The sequence below is a fragment of the Papilio machaon genome, chromosome 6 (genome assembly GCF_912999745.1).
Source record: "Papilio machaon chromosome 6, ilPapMach1.1, whole genome shotgun sequence".
In the NCBI taxonomy this organism is placed as follows: Eukaryota; Metazoa; Arthropoda; class Insecta; order Lepidoptera; family Papilionidae; genus Papilio; species Papilio machaon.
The window spans coordinates 6,356,450-6,377,487 of NC_059991.1; the positions used below are offsets into that span (position 1 = coordinate 6,356,450).

At 34.9% G+C, this 21,038-nt stretch overlaps 2 protein-coding genes across 12 annotated transcripts in view; both read right to left on the reverse strand.

Annotated features, from left to right (window-relative positions):
* The window catches only part of LOC106714967 (polypyrimidine tract-binding protein 1), a 348,985-nt gene that overhangs the window by 49,284 nt on the left and 278,663 nt on the right, over positions 1 to 21,038 (reverse strand). The gene's annotated exons all lie outside the window — the stretch shown is intronic.
* On the reverse strand, positions 547 to 6,156 carry LOC123721056. Of its 5 annotated transcripts, none has more exons than XM_045678198.1 (3): positions 5,455 to 5,782; positions 4,761 to 4,932; positions 547 to 3,748 (listed from the first exon to the last, which is right to left on the reverse strand). In XM_045678198.1, exon 3 carries the CDS (start codon positions 3,519 to 3,521, stop codon positions 699 to 701), a length of 2,823 nt encoding a protein of 940 aa, XP_045534154.1. In that variant the 5' UTR covers positions 3,522 to 3,748; positions 4,761 to 4,932; positions 5,455 to 5,782; the 3' UTR covers positions 547 to 698. The 5 variants fall into 5 exon arrangements, with proteins under 5 accessions (XP_045534154.1, XP_045534153.1, XP_045534152.1 ...); XM_045678197.1 differs by having other exon boundaries at positions 547 to 3,751; XM_045678200.1 differs by having other exon boundaries at positions 2,282 to 3,748; positions 5,455 to 6,156.

Below are 21,038 nucleotides of genomic sequence, written 5' to 3' on the forward strand. Positions count from 1 at the left end.
GAAATCAGGCAGTGAATTTAACTATGTGCAATTTAACTTATTGTGTTTGTTACAATGTCAGATTTAATGATTTTATTCAATGAATTAGGTTAGGTTTTGTTACATAAATTTCCGCATGGAATTAATAATTTTTTTTACATGTCATAGACATTGACTTTTTTTTTTTTTTAATTATTATAAATCCGTAACATACACCCCCTTGCTGACGAAGTCTGAATATAAATCAAATGTGAGGTGATGTATTAAAGTTAATTTGAATTTGACAAGTATACAAGTTTGACATTACAATTGACAATTAAGTGACATGAGTGATTGACAGCTATTGAGATAATAAATTGAAGAAAATAAATAAATGCTTTTAATTACAATTGCTAAATTAATGCTAGATAAAGTAATAATTGAAACAGAAAATAATTTTAAAGTGATGTGAATTTACAAGTTTACGTGACAGTGTTGTGCTATTTGATAAATATGAAATGAAAAGTTGCAGTAATTATTTTAAATCATTCTCTGTTTGTTAATTAAAATTAAAGTTAAATTACAATAAATTGTAGTATTATTTCTATTACAATCTTAGATCTATCTTAAGTATAAGTCTAGGGTATAGGATATTACATCTAGGAGCTAAATTACATAGTTAAAGTAAAATTTAGAGTTAGATTTTAACATTTGTTTAAAAAAAGAAAATATAAGCAGAATTACTGAGATGGTAATAAGACAAGTTTATGTATAGGGCGCTTGTACTGTCCCTTAGCAGTTTTGACCAAGACTGACCGGGTTAGGTGGTCATCTTTTGAACTATAAATCTCGATAATTCTCCCCATGGGCCAACACATTGGCGGAGTGTTTTCATCTTTAATAAGAACTATATTTCCTACTTGTAAATTAGGAGAGTCTGTAAACCACTTTTGTCTAGTTTGAAGTTCAGACAAATATGTTTTGTAAAATTCTTTCCAGAATTGCTGTTTAATTGATGTAATCTTTTGCCAAATATTAAGTCTATTGTCTGAAATTTTAGCTAGACTGGGCTCTGGTATATCTAACATTGTTGTGCCAATAAGAAAATGACTTGGACTTATATAATTAATTGAATCTATATTATCAGTAGTTGCAAATAATGGTCTTGAATTTAATATTGCTTCGATTTGACAAAGTATGGTAGACAATTGTTCATAGGTCATCCTACAATTACCTAATTTTCTTTTGAGTAAATATTTAGTTTGTTTAATGCAAGACTCATAGATTCCTCCCATATGACTAGCGAGAGGTGTGGTGAAATTCCACTTTATATTTAGATTGTTAGTATAATCCATAATCTGACTGTAAGATGTCTCATTTTTGAACATATTATACAGGTCATGTAGTTCATGATCTGCACCTTTGAAATATAAAGCATTGTCGGATAAAATGCTGCTGCAGATACCTCTACGAGCAACAAATCTTTTTAGGCATGAGATAAATGATGGTGTTGTAAGATCAGTTGATAATTCAATATGTATGCATCTAGTTGATAGACAGACTAGTATTAATATGTAGCTCTTTATAAATTTAGCATTGCGTAGATTTGAACTTTTAATGTATATTGGACCTCCATAGTCTATTGCTATGTGTAAGAATGGTCTTTCTAAATTGACTCTATGAGATGGTAGGTTAGCCATCATTTGCCTACAGGTTTGACCACGATATCTGGTACATACTGTGCACTTGTAGACAATTTTCTTAACTTCAACTCTAGCATGGATAGGCCAATATGTAAGTCTTAAGTTTGAGACTGTGTTCTGAATGCCTGAGTGAAAGAGTTGTATGTGATACCTTTGTATGATGAGAGATGTGACATGGCACTTGGGTAATATTATAGGATATTTCTGATTATATTGAATGTTTGCATGTTTAATTCTACCACCTACTCTTAATAGAGAGTCTTGACTGTCTATAAATGGGGATAGTCTTTTGAGTGGACTATTTGAAAAGGTATAATTAGTTTTACCTGACTTTAGTTCTAATATTTCTCTTTTAAAGTGAGATGCTTGTACAATCTTGATTATGAAGTTATGACTAACTTTTAATTCTTCAGGTGTGAGAGGACCTGTGATTCTATGATTGTGTTTGAGATTATGACAAAATCTGTGACACTGAGCAATTGTGTTTAATAATCTTTGAAAACTTGAAAATCTTTCAAATATGTTCATAAAGTATTCTAAGTCATCATCATTATAATATTCTGAGACAGTTTGATTTTTATTAGGGCTTACTACTTTAATGAGATAGGTTTCTACTTCGGTTTTTGTCTGAGCACTACCGCATGGCCAGTCACTAGGTGGTGAGAGCAAGTATGTCGGACCGTGCCACCATAGTGATAAATTATTAAAATCTTTAGCGTGTACGCCATGAGTAAGTAAGTCTGCAGCATTGTCATAAGTTCTAGTATGATGCCACAAATTAGAATCTGAGTTTTGTAATATTTGTGAGATTCTATTTGATACATAAACTTCCCATTTTTTGTAGGGTGAGTTTATCCAATTTAAAACTATACTTGAATCTGTGTAATAGTATACAGAATGTATTTTAATAGCTACCTCTAAGGCAAGTTTGACTTTTTTCATTAATTTTGAGAGTAGTGTAGCGCTAGAAAGTTCTAATTTTGGTAAGCTGACTGTGCGTACAGGGGCAACTTTGCTTTTGCTAATAACTAAATTAGAAGTTGGCTTTTGATTAGGATAATGTGCTACAATGTAGATACATGAGCCATAAGCAACTAGTGAGGCATCACAATATCCTACTAAGTAAATTTCATTTGGTATATCTGAGAAACAATATCTAGGAATAGTAATATCTTTTAATATCTGAATATTATCATAGAAGGACAGCCATTGTTGAAGTAAATGTTTGGGTAAGGGTGTATCCCATTGTATGATATTGGATTCTTTCCATAGCTGTTGCATGAAAAGTTTTGCAGTGATAGTAACGGGTGATAGGTAACCGAGTGGGTCATATATCTTGGCAATAATTGAGAGTACAATTCTTTTAGTAAAATGTAAGTTACATTGCTGAGAGGGAATGTTAACTTTAAATGTATCTGTTGCGGGTTCATACTTGAGACCTAATGTACTAGTTTCATCACCAATAATAAGACTGGTTGGTGAATGCTGACCTTTGTTGCTTTCAACATCTTGTAATATCTGAGGATTGTTAGATGACCATTTATGTAGTTGAAAACCACCTCTTTTAAATAGGGAAATTAATTGATTGCAAAGTTCTCTAGCTTCAGAGAGTGAGTTTGTTCCACAATGGACATCATCCATAAATGTTTGATATAAAATGCATTGTGCTGCTAATGGATAAATGTGACCATCCTGATGGGCAAGCTCTAGTAATGTCCTAAATGCTAGATAAGGAGCACATCTAGTCCCATATGTGACTGTATTCAGTCTAATAACTTTAAGATCATCGTTAGGCGATGCTCTCCATAGTATACATTGTAGGTTACGATGTAAGGGATCTATGTTTATATTTCTGAACATTTTAATTAAATCACATGATAGTACATATTTATAGGTTCTATATCTTAATATAATGTCTATTAAATCTGTGTAAATGTTAGGACCCTCATGTAAGACGTCATTGAGAGAGATAGATGTAGATGACTGACTGCTTCCATTAAAAACTACACGTAACTTGGTTGAAACACTACTTGGTTTTAAAACTGCATGATGAGGCAGAAAGAACCTTTTGATTTCCTCTTGTGTGTCTGCTGAAAATGAAGAGGCAGGTATGTAAGATGCATGGCCTAAGTTTATGTATTCATCAATGAATTCGGAATATTGTTTATGAAGTTCTGGATTGTTAGTGAATCTTTTCTCTAAAGACATAAAGCACTTTTGAGCGATACTGTAGGAATCACCTAGCTGATCTAGCTTGTCTTGTATAATTGGAAGTTTTACTGTAAAGCGACCTGTGGGGTCTCTAGTAGTTGTGCTTTTGTAAAGTTCTTCGCAAAAGATGTGTTCCGGTGTAAGTATTGGGGAAGGTTTTAGTTCCTCTTGCTCCCAAAACCGTTTTAATAATTGATCACAAGATTGTTCACAGGTTAAATGTGCTGATATAACTGAGTGTTTGTAAAAGTGTGCGTCTGCATGAGTTGAAGTGTGGAGATTGTTCGATGTGTGGACTGTATTATGATATAAAGATTGCATTGTTAATTCAATTTCTCCTGTCACTACCCATCCAAAGACTGTATTTATGAGTGTGGGACGATTTTTACCTAATTGTATACTGCCCTGTAGAAGAAGCGAGTAGAATAAATGTCCACCAATGAGCAGGTCAATGGCCTTTGGAACATTAAATGTGGGATCTGCTAATTCATATTGTTTAGGTAACTTGAAGTTAGCAAGTGGTATGTAATTCTGTGGTAACTTTGTTGAAATTTGTTCAGTAACTACACAAGTTAATGCTGTGGTATAATTGCTGTTGCAAGATGCAATATTAACTATTGTTGATTGAGATGAGTGTGTGGGATCGCTACCTACACCATATATAATGTAACCTTTCTTGTTAGAAAGTGGCAGGCTGAGCTTGTTAGCTAGCTGTTTTGTTATTAGAGATACTTGGCTTCCGCTATCCAGTAAGGCATGACATGTAGTCCATTCACCATTATCTTGCTGAACTTTAATAACAGCTGTAGAAAGGTAAACTTGAACTTGGTTTGAGTGTAAATGCATAACTGAAGCTTGTTTGTTATAACTTAAATTATTGGTACTTACCTTTGATTGGGACTCAGGTATCTTTTCTGTAATTAATTTGTCTTGTGTATTGCCTACACTTGCAGCAGTATTACCAGACATTTTAGCCAAAGAGTAATTGTCAATATGAATAGCTGTATGATGCTTTTTAGAACAGATAGAGCAGCTGTTCTTTGAACATGTATGTTGAATCCTGTAAGGTTTTAAACAATTGAAGCATAATTTATTAGATTTTACATAATCATTGCGTTTGACTGCACTCATTTCAAGGAAAGATGGACATTTGTATAGTTCATGAGACATATTACATAGACTGCAGCTAGAAGTAACAGTTCCTACATGGGTGGATACTCGAGTCAGTTTAGGCTTATTATGTATCTGTGTATTAGATTTTGTAACATTTTGATTCTGATCATACATAAGTTCAAATGCTCTTGCACGATGATTTAGAAAGTCTAATAATTGTGAAAGCTTTGGTAATTCTTCACTTTTATAATCGAGTTCCCAGGCAGATCTGAGACTCTGGTCTAACTTTTGAATAATAATGTACATAAGTATTAAATCCCAGGTATCTACTGGTACATTTAATGCTTTGAGTGAATCTAGGCTTTGTTGTAATGTTATAAGGAAATTTTTAAGATTAATTTTACTAATAGATGTAACAGATAATATGTTTTTTAAATGAAAGTTAACAGTAATTAGTTTGTTGTCGTACCTCTTAGTAAGTATACTTAATGCATGTTGATAATTTTCTTCTGTAACTGTTAAGGAGTCGATGAGACCTGCAGCTTCCCCGCGTAGTAATGACTTCAGGTATTGGAACTTCTGGAGGTGTGTCAGTTGCTCATGTGAGTCGATTACTCCATCGAATAGCGATTTGAAATTGGACCACTCCGACAGGTTTCCATCGAAGCTTGGAATTTGTAAATTTGGAATTTTAATAACTGGTGATTTTAAGCTGGGTTGTAGAACCGATTGACACGAAGATGCAGAGCGGTTGAGTTCGTGTTCTTTCAAGATTTCTGAGATCTTTGCTGCATACGAGAAATACTTTTCTTCAGTGGAAGCTCGCTCTTGTTCGTGGGATTTCGTTGATTGTTCAATCATTTCAATATCTTCTTGAGTCGTATTATATTTTTCATAAAGTTCAGCCATTTCTGTCTGTCTTGTCTTTAGCTCGTATATTTTCACGTGGTTTTTCTGTTCATCTACAAAGTTATAAATCCGTTTAAGACGTCCTTTATAATTGGTTCTACGGTTAATTAACCTTTCTAGGGTGTCTGTAGACATGTTGAAGTCTTGTTTAAATGCTGGAAGTGCGCTATTGCGCGGCAGGCGTTGCGGGCGTGATGCCGCTGTACTCCGATGCCGTTTGTTTTAAAATAATAAATAATCACTGTATAATCCGGCTCGAAGGACCAAAAAGAGATATGTTACAATGTCAGATTTAATGATTTTATTCAATGAATTAGGTTAGGTTTTGTTACATAAATTTCCGCATGGAATTAATAATTTTTTTTTACATGTCATAGACATTGACTTTTTTTTTTTTTTTAATTATTATAAATCCGTAACAGTGTTCTAGTTTAGCTTATTTGTTTGTTGAATCTGCAGCGACGTTAAAAATACCTAAAAATAATTATCATATCTGTGTCTTTAGAATATGAGAAAGAACAGTTACTCTGCAACTTGAAGTAACAATAAGCTCGCTTAGAACTTAGCCAAGATAAGGCTATCGATTACAGCCCGCGGCAGCAAACTGTGTAGTAAGTAACGACTTACACGAACCGCATGGAAGATATCAAACCACAAACGGATGTATCTTTGGTTTGATATCACCAATATATTCAAGAGTTTAATAATAAATTATGCAAATATCATTCTAAAAAAAATCCGTACACTGTACAATTATTATTGTACTAGCGGTTGTCTGCGGCTTCGACAGCGCAGAATTTTAAAAAAGAAGCCTATAACATGTCCGCCTGCATCAGCTACCTTCCCGTAAAAGTCCCGTCAAAATCGGTCCAGCCGTTCCGAAGCTTACCCGGAATCGTTATCAGCTATGCAAATATGTTACCTGTACGAAATAATACTTTTTTTCTCGACATTATATATAGACACTCCAATGTTATTAATATATTATATAGGTATAGATTAGAGCCGGTATCCATACTGGTTTTTATTTTTTCGGTGTTAGCTATCATCACTGGTAATAACATGCTTTTTTCTATTTTGCACAGTTAAGTGGAAGTAGGAGAGAGAATAAAACTTTAAATTAATTAAAAAGAAGACACCATATTAAACATGGACAAAGCTGATAAATGTTTTGGTTAAATTTCACACAGGCTTTTCGTTATAAAGTATTTGACGGGATTAAGGGGAGAGGTGTTTCACAAATCTAACTGCCTAAAAGCTATTGTCAAAACATCACCCATGATAGTTAATGGAATTGGCTTGAGTGGAGTGAGTTGTGCGAAAATGTTAGAACAATGATCTTTACGGGTACGATGTAGTAGTATAATTTGAAGTTTACAAGATTTGTAAATATTATCTTAGAACATTTTTAACAAAAAGGTAATATTTTGATTAAATATATAATATAGTTCTTATGGATTAGTTTCAAGGTTTCTTAACTTCTTGAAAAGGATATAAATTCAATAACCACTAGTTAACATGCAAAGATGTTTTGGTTTAGAAAATGATACTCAAAAAAAAGATCCTTTGTGTATATAAAATAGCGATATTCAAATAAATACACTCAAAAGATTCTATGTAAGTTTAAAAAAGATTGTGTGGCTACAATATACAACTAACACACCTTATACTCGTACTTTAAGTTTTTGGCATGTCCATAGTTTTTCAAATCATTGCGGAAATCCTGATAGTTAATAGTGTTTACACTATCGACTAACCCGAAGCTACGCCAGATTTGAATGTAGCTAATGTTCTTAAATCGTAGCGGCGAGTAACGGGTCCAAGCAAATATTTTGCCACTTCGGTACGTTACCTGACCGGGGAAGTGGCCGAGGGCGCGGCGCGGGGACACAAAGTAAATATGTCCCCGCTGCCCGGCTCCCGGGTCCTCCCCACATTTTATCAGGGAGTGATCGGCTCCCGGGTCGGGAAATGAATTTAAAACGTGTTTGCGGGTAATCTATTATCGGTCCCTTGTCTCTTGCTTGAATATAGACGTTCGGACTAACCTTATATCATGGTCGTGATTTCGTGAGAGATACGAAAACGTACGTATGTTTTTGACTTCTGGATTTCAATGTATCTTAAGAAGATAGTATACTGATTGTGACTTATTAAAATAAGAACATCATAAAAATAATCTGAAATAGCAGGTTCTAACACAAATAATACTGGGTTAATTATTTGGTGACGAGAGCCCTCGTAAGCTACTGTAACATCGCCGCAGTCGAGCTCAGAGGGTCATAAAAGATACATAATACGCGGCGACATAAAACTCTTATTATTTTAGTATCTGCGAAACGGCCGTGGAAAACATCTCGTAAAAATAAAAGCCGACGTGTTGTACATCGCAGTCTCTCCGAGGCGCCGTACGGCCGGACTGCGAGCTCTAAATCCAGGTGGATTCTGTGTGGACACCGGGTACTATCGAACGCATCTGAGCTAGGAGGATTTCTATGGAAAATGCAGACTTTATGGCAGCCCGGGGATAAGTTTCCATTTTAAATTGAAGAGAAACTCTGAAATGTTTCCTTGTCTCTCGCTGAAGTTGAGCACAAGAGGATGAATAAAATTCACGTCAGGTAACGTAACGTATACATATTTACAAGACTCGAAATAGTAGTACTTACTGAAAGTAAAAATATAATGATAATAAAAACTTTACATATTGTGTGTATTTATTTCAATTTCTTTTAATACATGTTAATTAAGTTTCTTAAATTTTATATTAGCATAATAAGAAATTACTTCTTAAGGAACACTACATGCAAATATATGGCCAAGTAAAAGAATACGGTATGATTGTTTTTTGACGAAAACGCGAGTAAGTTCGGGAAGCGAGCATTTACATAGCCGATGTCGGCGCGATGGTGCGTGGTGACTTCAAATGGGAATTATAATACCAAATTGAATACAAAACTTTCCTTTCAGTGCTGAGTAATGGAGGAGTCTATGCACCGGAACAATCGAAAAGACAAATACAATGGGTGAGAAAAGGAGACACTGGCTCTGTTGAAATAATAAGAGCTTGACGCCTTTTTTGACTTCTTTCGCGCGCTTTTTGTAACGATAAATTTTTACGCTTTGATCTTTCCAATTCAAATAGGCTTTTCTCGTTGAATCAGAAGTTATAGGAATATTTCTAAAGCTTTAAGTGAGGCGACGAAGCAGATTTTCCTTCCCACCGGCTATATCATTCTGATTGAAATGCAAATGAAACGGTGTCCGTTCTCAATGTATTTATTCTATCTAAACTTCATGGTTAATCTTTGAAATTAGAAAGCATTCAAATAAATATATACAAACCTACTTTGCAGATTGCGTTTTCCCGCCAAGAAATATTAATGATTCCATTGAGACATTTCGTTCCGCCGAACATTAAACCATTAGACATCATCACTAACAGTCTCCAAATTGATATTTTTATTTATGTCGGTGAAACAACATTTCTATTTATAAAAGAAGGAATAACAATCACTAAATAGAGACATAACTTTACCATTCTGTAAACTTTAAACTTGTAATACATGTGAATGTAAGTTAGGAAAGGAACAGTGCACCAAATGAATTGCTTGGAGTGCGGCATTCTGGAAGCGTTTCGCGACGTCTAAGTTTTATTACTTGTAAATCAAAGAATGAGCAACTTGTTAGAATCACTATTGCTAGGCAAATTTACTTTTCACGAATATGAGTCGTGGCGCGCACGCTGCACGCTATTTATAGTAGGTCGTTTCTTCGCGCGAAATTTGAAATCCGACGAAACAAGCTGCGACAAAATCATTTGCCTATGCCGTTAGTGAATTGTTCTCCCGCTCGTGACTGGGTAATTTTCATACATTTCAAGTTCTATCGCCTGCGGGACGTTAGTTCTTTTGTTGATAAATGTTTGACGGGAACTCTGGGGACGCCATTAAAAGTTTTTTCGTGAATAATTTCAGTTTACATGCGCAAATGTTTACTTGTGAATTTTTACGCGCAATCCGCTGATTTTTCTTCTGGAAGGTTCTTCAAAGAGTAACGAATATTATACGAATGAAGTCATCGAATAGGTAACTAGAAAACTTTGGTACTTTTCTTCTTATACGTCTAATGTCATAGTGAGCGACAGTGACATCATTCACGCGTCTTTTTAAATGTAAACAATATGTTCTTTCGCGCCGCTCCAACTTTTCACCGGTCCATGAATCTTTATACGGTGAATTCCCCTAGGTTTGTTCCTGTCTACTAAAACTTGGTACATTTGGAAGAACTTTCATTTGAATAGACATACACTTTTACTTTAACTTTTACATTATTTAGAATATATTTTGTAGTCTGAGAATCATTAATAAAAAAATGTCTAAGCTTTGCATTTACAGCTACATATAAATAGTGTTGATTCATGTATTTATGTACCTTTAATAAAACAACTAAAGGCTATATTGAATCGTGAGATCGTATTAAGTACCTCCTCCTAATATGAATTGGTTAAAAATCACATAATGTTCGAATCTCCTTGATATTTCAAAAATGAAGTAAAGCACGTACATTATTAAAGCAATTGGCAAAGTAAGTTCTAAGTCGGAAGTAAGTTCGGGCGGCCGTAACTCAGTTCGCAGCGAACTCGATCAGATTGTCTTAGGCGACGTAAAGAGTTGGTGCGATGTCACGGAGGTTAGATTGTGCGGATAAGCGAGCGTGCTCAACCCTCCGCCGCTAAACTTACAGACTACAGTCGGTACATAGAAGGGGTCCATATGTTTTATAGTTTTTCTTTAGTATTCGTTAACGGTGAATTGATTTTTGATATTTTTTTACAAATGTTGGTGTATATGGTAAAAACATTTAAAATGAAATTAACTTTTTGTAGAAGCGTATATTGAGAAACATGAATAGAAAAGACAACTAAAAATACAATGACATTAAGAATGTGTTCCTTTTTTCTATATTTTAAATTCTTCTTTTTTCTTAATGCCATTTCACCAAAAATATGTAAAATCTCCTTGAACATACCGGCCACCAAAAGACTACTAGTCTTTTCAATAACCGAAGACCGGCCACCGTGAGGGAGAATCTAAAAATGTTGCCTTCTGTAACGATCGTTTAAAGGACTCAATCCTCTTTGCACTTCATCGTTACAACTCATATTAAATGCTAGTTATTCAGCTCCTGCGTATTAACTCCTCTGCTGTAATAAAATTGCTCTCATATTCGGTGGTGGAAACTCTAGTGTTTTGTACTAATCTTCTTCGAGGCGCTGAATAATTTCTAAAAACTCTGCTGTAAATGTTCTTCGTTTTTTGTTACTATATTCTGCTTAAATGTGTTGTTACTTTCTTAATTGTAAAGATGAAATATGTGCTATCACTTCGTGTATCCGCAAAATCTTATAACTGCGTATCTTGCTAATACTGCAATGAATTCTGATTTCATCTTCTAATATTAATTATATTGTTCTGAATTTGCTAATTATTCATCTTCTTCTTGCTCAAATTATGTAAATATACTCTTATCTGCAAATCAGTGTGTTTCTAATTCTTCTTTAAATCTGATTTCAGACATCATTTCTTTCTTAAAGTTTTAGTTTCTATTTACATTTCTCATATCATTGTAACTTACTCATCTCTATACTTAGTCATTTGATTAACTTATACTAAAAAATGTTCACTATATAATCTCAATTGAAAATCAGCAACTTCATAACTAAGTATAGCTGTCATGATATAAGACGTCGAACAGCTAAATGAATCGAATGAATGTGAATATCTGACAATATGTGACTTTACTAATATGATAGAGGAATCCAGGTAAGTGGAATGGACTGTATCTTGAAAATTGTAGTGTTCTCTATCTCAGAATCTTAAATCGTTGAATCGCTTCTGAATCTCAAAACTCCAATAGAAGAGTGCTGCTGCAGTACGAAATGTTGACTTACTTGTATTGCTCTAAAGATTGCTCTGGTTCATCGCGCCAAGCGATGCTTCTTAAGTTGTGTTCTTCAGCGATCTCAATTCAACTAACTTTGTATAATATCTCCTAATGATTATTTTTGTGTGATTTCCATCTAATAAGTGTGCAAGTCTTTCGCGGAGGAAACGTCGATCTCCTATTTGTTTGTGTCTGTCTTCTCTCATTAATTGCATGATGTAGTAAACATTAATAAAACAATTGTTTCCTCATTTGTCTTTCACCGCGTGGTCTTAACTTAGATACTCTATGATACTGTTCTCCACTTTTAGAGTATGTGAATTTGTAAATACTTTACTAAATGCTTAAATCGTCGAACGACTTGATGGTACCACACGTTGTATTCTCTTCTACAAATTGTTTGAAAATAACTTACTGATTAACTTCCATTGTCATCTCCTTTTATTATTGTCTTGTAAATTACCTTCCTCATCTTTTGTTAATGTTCCCGTAGTTTTGCTTAAGTCTCATTCTGTCTACGAAAACTTCTGGAATAAATCTCGACTACTTATGTGTATGTATATTCTATCTCTCACAAAAAATTCTTTAATATAATGATGTCATAAGTATTTCTTATATGTTGTGATTTTCTAATATTGTAAGTGCACTTTTATTTGTGTTGCTCTCTCTGTCTCGCTTTCTCTCTCTATGTCATGCTTGTTCTGACCTGTGTGACTCACTCGATAGACTCATTCCATACGAGTGAACTATGCCTGTCTCCTTGTCAAATATACCATTATTGTATGACCTCAGTCCTTAGCTTAAAGTAATGGTACCTCACTTATTAAGAGACAGGTGGACCCTTTATTCCACATCATGAAAAAAGGGCTGTGACAGGGCAAAAGTAATGCAATGACATCTAGGTGGAAGGTTGTATATTGCGTCTTAGCGCACTCTTAACTCATCTTACCTTCACCTATGTTTGTTACCTCGATTTGTCATCTATCCTTTTTACCGAGACTGATACTCGGTAATAAACGAGGCCTGTGTGTCCTGGGCATGTAGAGCGCTAACGACGTGTGAATAGTCTATCTGAAAAAACATCTGTTAGTGCTGTTGTATACAATAACATATTGACCAGGCTGCATTTTACAGGAGAAGTGTGGTAGTACTAATTGTTCCTTCTCCTTCGGGTCTTTTGTTTTCCTGCTGTTGTATTCATGTTCTCCCAATATATCTACTTCCAGGGTGTGTGACTGTCTGCTGTTTCAAATTAATATTTTACAAGATGTGAGTTTCTTACTTAATGAATAATACTGAGCGGTTGCTTAAAATGCTTTCTTGTTTCATTGTGTTTAACTTATGTATGGTTCTTGTAAAGTAATATAATATGTTTGATAGCATTATTGTTTGAGGTATGTTACAATTCTTCTGTAGGAAACTGAGCTATCAATTCTTCTTAATGAAACATGTTACATTTATACAATTGGCAACATACCGCTTATAATCCGAATACTTCTTAAGAATAGTCCAGGCTTCTGCAACTTCTCAACTTACTTGTACTGTTTCAAGCAATGTTTATTTCTTCCTTAGACTATGTGAATATGATTAATAAGCTTCCGTATTGTTGTTGACTGAGACATCTTAAAAATTGTAAAAATTGTTGTTAAAAGCGTTATTTATAACCACTCAACCGTATCCATTGGTCTTGTAAAATATGCGGCTCGAATCGGACCAAAATGTATATGGTAAAAACATTTAAAATGAAATTAACTTTTTGTAGAAGCGTATATTGAGAAACATGAATAGAAAAGACAACTAAAAATACAATGACATTAAGAATGTGTTCCTTTTTTCTATATTTTAAATTCTTCTTTTTTCTTAATGCCATTTCACCAAAAATATGTAAAATCTCCTTGAACAGTTGGTTTGAACTCTATGACAGCAATTTGATTTTTTACTTGATGATTTGTGACAAGTAATTCGCAACAAGACTTCCAAAAATCACTTAATAATAATAAATGATCTATTTTTATGCATATTCGAAGTAGTCTGACGGATCATGAAATTTTACAATACATGGTTTGATAGTCATTACTACAAAACGTTTCAACTACCTGGCAAGGGTTAATAGCATGAGATGTGACGTTGAATTATTTTGTCCTAAATACATGGCATAATGTCCTCCCATATGGATGGACTAGTTGCGTTACTGTAAGCGGTTGTAGTCTACTCACATAAACAATTTCAAGCATCGACGGGGCCCAGTCCGTCCGGCGTGATTATTTTGCGCTAATAAAATTAATAAGGTGAATTTTGGCGCGGCTCGAGGCGGCTTTATTGCATTACAGCGAACCGCTTGTTTGTTTGATTAAATGAAAAATATATTACAACACGTAAAAATTTTGTGATTAGAGAGAAACCGTGAGTACGATGAATAAAAAACGAGACATTTTTCATTTTTGGTCTTGGAAATTCATTTATTTTGTTATTCTTATTCACAAATTTGTCATCACATCCAATAAAGAGCGTGAATCAATTTAGACTTCGAAAAAAAAGTGAATCAAATGCAGTTGTTATGAAATATCCATATTTTTAGTTTAGTTTTTTAGAGAAAAAGTTCGCCGACTCAACATAGTAATGACATTCGATTAACATGATTAAAATAAATATATTATCGAAAGAAAAAAAGGTAAGCAGTTATACAGCTCTAATTTCAAAAAATAAATAACCTTTTAATGCCAGCCGTTACAAAGTTACTTTATTTTGTTGAATTTTAATGAACTGACAAACGTGACCTATTATATATATATATATACACTACTAATACTAGACTAATAATATATAACAAATATAAAAATTATAAATTTATAAAGATTATAAATAATTATAATATAAATATAAAGATATCGAGATTAACAGAGCGAGTTTCCAAGAAAACACCGAGAAGCCGAGCGTCATATCCATCTTAATAATGCATACGAAACACATACATAGAAAATTAAATCTCGAATGTAACAAGCAAAAAGCTTTTTAAATCAACAGGTCGTTTTAGAAGTGCGTGTTAATAGTGCACTAGTTTGTAACTAAATCAAAATTACAAAGAAATATTTCGAATTTAAACGTTTATTTACCCAGGACAAGACGGGACAGAAGGATATTGCATCGGTAAATGTGGACCCGAAAACACTTCGTCAATGTTTTCCCGGAAAATACGGAAGGAATAGCACTTGTTCGTGAAGACAGCTTGATCTTGCGCCCGGTCATATGAGGGCCAGCAACAAGTTAGTGCTAAATGCAAGCAAATAAAAACTTTCTGCCTTGAACAATAAAGTTAACTTTTCTATTGTTAGTTTTCTCCACAAGAATTGATAGGTATCTAAAATTAAGTCAAGATCGGAAAATGTAAGAAACTTAACAATATCATGTAAGAGTTAAAAAAGCCTGCGACTTTTTAATTTTATTTGGGTAGACAGAAATTTTAAAAGAAGTAAATTAAAAAGCGATTTTATTTAAAATTTTATTGCTATCTACTACATGCATTAAGTAAATAGTTCTGACACGAAACTATTATTAAGTGTATAAAAATACTTTTATTACCACAAGTTTTGTAATAAGAATAAAACATTAGATAAAATAAAAGTTTCAAATAAAATATAATATTCGGGAAAAGGTAATCGGCTGTGCAATATGTAGGGTACCAGGTGTTTTGTGCGGGTAGGTTGCGGGGCGGGGTAGTGGAATGGCCGCGAGCTGAGTGGGTTAAATGGACCATGGACGAGGCAAAGCCCGCTGCTGCACTTGTTGCAATTTCTCTTCACTCCGCAACTTAATTGTACCGAGTGCGCCTTTACATTCGCTATAGACGAATGGCGTTAATTTCGCCTAGGAAGGTTACTTCCATTACGCTAATTGCGAGCTACATTTCGTCTAAGCATCTCTGAACTTGGGCCGAACGCGAAGATTTCTCGAACAAACCGGTGAAATTTCAAGAGAACCTGAATACCAAAGAGCATAGAACTGAACGGGAGACGTTTTAATAATTTCCCTAATTAAGCTTTTAATGTAATTGAAAAGTGTGAAGGCGCGACGTCGTTTGAAGGTCTAGCAGTCACCGAAAATTCGCTCTTCGCCGTCGAAATACTTTTAGATAAATTACTTAGCGGGAATTTGGAGCGCATACAAATCGGTTCAAGAGTCGCCATATTTTACTTCAGGGAGACCCATTCGATTTACACACACTTTTAGTAGATGGGGGAAGAAGAGAGTCGGCCCGCATTTACGTTTGCCGCGCTTCGATGATGGTGTAAATTAAATCATTTTCCGGACAGAGCATCGATTTCGGACTTTATTACCAACGGGAGTCACGTCACGGAAAAAATATCCGATTTACAATTAAAGTTGAAACGATTTCGTGAATCAGGAGATGGGGGTGGGCTGATATCGTCGCGAGGAGGCAAATAATTGGAGCGCAGGGCACCTGTGCTCGATAATGCGACGCCCCGTCTGGTCCAAAGGGCGAGGAATCAATTAGGCCGTTGCCGAATTGTGTAACGGCTCTAGTTACGAGCGGTGCGAGCGGTACGCAGCTGCTTTTTGCTCATCCAACCTACTGTTATTGCGCTATCGACATCGGACGCCTCAGATTAAGACATTATGTATTCATCGAATATTTTGTTATAGTTTTATTAAACGTCTTCGATAAGAAGAAAACGTTTTGTGTCGTCTGAATTGTAACACGGTTGCGAATATAAAAGGTTTGCATATGTATTTGAAATTGTGTTATGGAATTTTGAGCTTTTCCGATGGACTGATCGGGCCACCGATAGAAAAAAATTCATAGAATCAATCGGCACAATGGAATTTTTTTGGAAAAATATTCAATGGCTGGAATAACACTAATTACTTATTAATGTCAATTTAATATCTTGTTTATGGCCAAACAAGTTACAAAAACATGTAACCGATACAATGTAAAACATGTAAACATGTAAATTGCAGAGAAAAGACAAGAATTTTATTGTACTCTTTCCTCGTTAACTTTAGTTAAGAATCGTTAAAAGAAATCGAACTCGAAAAATATTTGTTTTATCTTCGGTTTATCTATGTTATTTGCCTTTTACGGATTTTGAAACGATCACGAAATACGAAATAAAAGCCAAGAGGCTTTTGGTGGCACAAATTGCTTCGTATTATCTCAGTTGAAATGTACTACGCGTTTGTGTATTAATGTCTAAATCAAGAATAACTTTATAATTAATTTTGTAACTAAAAGAAATTCCGTCGTTTCATGTAAACACACAGTCAAACGTCTATTGGAAATTCTAATTACTTTGAATACATATTTTTCTCCCACTTTCAGTAGCTTAATAACAAAGTTTGTTTCTATTGCCCAGGTTTTCATTTGAAAAATACCAACTACACGCCAATCCGTAAGGTGTCCGTGGAACGTTCGCAAATTATGCAAAAGTGTCCGTCAGCAGATTTAATTAATGGATTGCTCCAAGTCGTTATTCACTAGTGGTTACCGATCTGACCTTAGCCGATCTTTTATGTACAAGATGTCAGTATTACCAACCCTTTCTACATATTTAAAATGCTGATTTATTAGGTGCTTTGTAGTTTCAGTTTTCACATTATTTGCTGGAAATATTTGAATATTACTCCTTAAATTATATCTGTCAGAATGAGAATAATGTTTTCTAAATCCACTCAATTTTCATCCTATAAGAAACTCCATACCACATTTCTGATAGCCGAATATAAATCCTAGTAAAGATGTCGGAAGTCAACCTCGCGGTCGACGTTAATTTTAATGGTAAGATTTATTTGTGTCCGATTACGTCAAACTCCGCGCCCTCTCGACAATGTTACAGCAATCGCCGGTCACCGCGAGGTTAATCGCCCTTTTTAAATGTAATTGCAATAAGTTAATAAAATCTCAGGGCGCCTTTAATTAATTTGTGACGACGCCGGCGCTTAATTAGATCGGGATATTGAACTGTTTTGTTGAAATAAATAGATTAAATAAAATTGGAGGGTTTTGTTGGTATAAAAGCATTATATATTTCAAATTAAATATGTAATCACATAGAATTCCTCAGGTCTAGTACAGATTTTCTTTAAGTGTCATTCTATATGCAACAATTTCTATTTTCAAGCAGTCGTTGAGCCAACGAAAAGGAGGAAGATCTTCACTTCCGTTACAAAAAAAATGGAATACACAAAATGTTCACAATCAAATTAAGGTCAATCGTTCAAAGGAGAATCGGATTTCCGATAAAATGTATTGACATCGACTAACTGCAATTTTATGGCGACAACGGAGCGTAAAATAGCCGGTAGTCATAGGGTCTCAATAATCATTATGAAGGGGCAATGTAGCTCGTAGTGGAATGTGAAACGTCTCTTATTGTAAATATGCGTTAGGGTGGATCTTGGCGTCCATAGCTAAGATCCCTCATTACGGTGATGCGTCTTCAGACGTTTTCGATTCGACGGGCGTAGTGTCTTGGATATAAGATGCTCAATTATGTTAATGGGTTCGCAACATTTAACAACGAAGGTGCCACAGCTGATTGATTTTCTTCGCGTCTGCGTTAACGCCTAACCTCACTCATGATTATTGCATAACTGGAATGTTAAGTGATATGATGCCAAAAACGATTTCATTACGAAGTGTAGGTTCATACAAAAGAGTTTAGTGGAGATGTGAGTCTACAAAGACAATTTTGATGCACATAGATAATTCTATTTCAACTTATATCCAGTTAAAGTATTATATAAATTTTAAATCTATAATTTAGATTCAAGTTAGTCAGCTGCTAGAATATTTTGTTAATGTAAAAATGTACATATTTCTTTTTCAATAAAATGATGTCTTTGGTTTTTATAAATAACTAGCTTATACCCGCAACTCCGTCCGCGCGGAATAAAAAATAGAAAACAGGGTAAAAATTATCCTATGTCCGTTTCCTGGTTCTAAGCTACCTGCCCACCAATTTACAGTCAAATCGATTCAGCTGTTCTTGAGTTATAAATAGTGTAACTAACACGACTTTCTTTTATATATATAGATGTTTTAGTAATCTGTATTGGATACGATACAAAAAACGAACAACATCAGTCAATTCCTTCCAAAATCAATAGCGCCCTAATAAAACAAATAAATTTCTCGGTGTGTCTAGGCCCAGGAGAATGATTGATAATGTTTTGAGTATATACAGCGCTTATTGAACGCGGCGACCGGGGGAAACAGCCGCCGAGTTATTTCCACAATATTTATTGAGGTGAATTATGAAAAATTTCGCCGCGTAATACTTTTGTACGTTATTGTGAAAGGAAAGTTAGTGAATTAAATAAAATAAGTAAGAGTCTAGATAAAAAAACATTCTTTACTATCAACAATGGAAATGAAAAGGCTCGGATGAAAAATAACGTTTTCTTGGCGTCAACAGTGATTTGCAAGAAAAATGCTCTTCCACCGCGGGCACACAACAAGCGGACGCGTGATTTTCACTACAGTTATAGCGGTGTGGAGGAGGGAGGTCGCACACCTGCGCTAACCCCATAAGACTGCCGGTAAACCGTCGACTCACGGGGCCGGTATACGCTTAAATTACGCGTAAAGCCGAACACAAAGGCTATGCGTATTCAAATTCCATTAATCTCCCGTTTGGGGGTTGGTGGGGTAAAATGAACCGGCTCAGACAAAAACAATGCCGCTGGCAAATAACCAGCTCAGCATTGTTCCGGCAATTAGAAAGCTTTCCCATGTACTGGCCGTGTATAAAAACAGTGTAACATCAGCACGAATCGCCGCCTATTGCTCGTTACCGTTGATGTTTATTACGGTTATTAGGACTAAGCCGCGCCGTTCGGTATCCGGGCTCGCACTGATGCACGCTCTAAAACAACACTTTAGTCTGTTCATAATAATGTCATTTAGTGGTTAATTTAATTGTAAATATACCATCAAATGCGTGCCGAAAGTTGATTTGTCTCCATCCCCAGAAGAAGTAACACGCTGGCTTTTATTCTGTCATGAAATCCGGTTTAAAATATATGCGAATACGGGTAAAGTCCTTTTTTATCACCCACCTGCCATTAAGTAAATTATATAAATAGAGCATGTCTCAATAGTCAATATAAAATTTATTAATGCAGAAGCCGGACGTTGTCAACTTTGTCATACGCTGACAATCTGTGGAATGTACGGCTCAGAGCGGATAAAACATTGAATTAAAACTTGATGACCTGTCGCGATTGATTCGGCATGACGTGTTGGATTCCAGTTAAGCCCCGCGCGTCATCAATCAACTGCAAAATGTGCTCACCTTCATAAAAATACAATGAAATGACAAGTCCATTCGAATATTATAACTTTGTATCATTTACACGAAACTCAGTAATTACCAAACGAACGTGTGTTTGACTAATGGACTGACGATATAAATCAAGACAATTTTAGCTAGATTTTAAATACAAAAAGTTCTTCTTAAAAAGTAAAAGTAAATGCAACTTCTATACAATGCATACTCTGTCATAACTTGCAAGGAAAAAACAAAGCCGATAGATTTTTCTACAATTTTTTATTTTGCCACTTGAATTTTCTTAAAAAAAATGATATACAAAAATGTCCGCTTGGGCCAATTATAAAACGTTCAAGTTTAAAGTGGTATTTGACATCCGCGCCTTATAACTTGTACAATACTGTGGCAAGGCATCGCGAAGGCGGCGGCGTGGCTATTGTGTTGCTGTTATTGCGGACTGCGGGCCGGCAATAAGCAGCCCTGCGCCCGCTATTGTGAACGCTGCCGGGTTATTAAGACAAAACCGCGACGGCCATGTGTTTACTGATAAACACTCGCCTTTAAATTGCTCTCTTCTACTTTTTATAGACAATCAGTAAATAAAAATGAAATTAAAAGTTTAAAATAATATGACGAATTGTTCCGCTGTTAGAAGTGGCTATATTATTACACATAAAGCTTATAATTTCAATTACAAACTTCATCGTTACTTTATTAGGTTATCGCTTTTGATACTTAACACACACAAAGTTCTTGTATAAACTTTCCAAACACAAGGCTAATCCATTTTGTGGTACTCCAATATAGGCGGTTAAACTCAAAACTTCTAAAGATGAAATCGATATCTTGTGAAATTGTGATGTCAAGAGGACTGAAGACGTCCGATGTCTCCTAATAGTTTAATCTG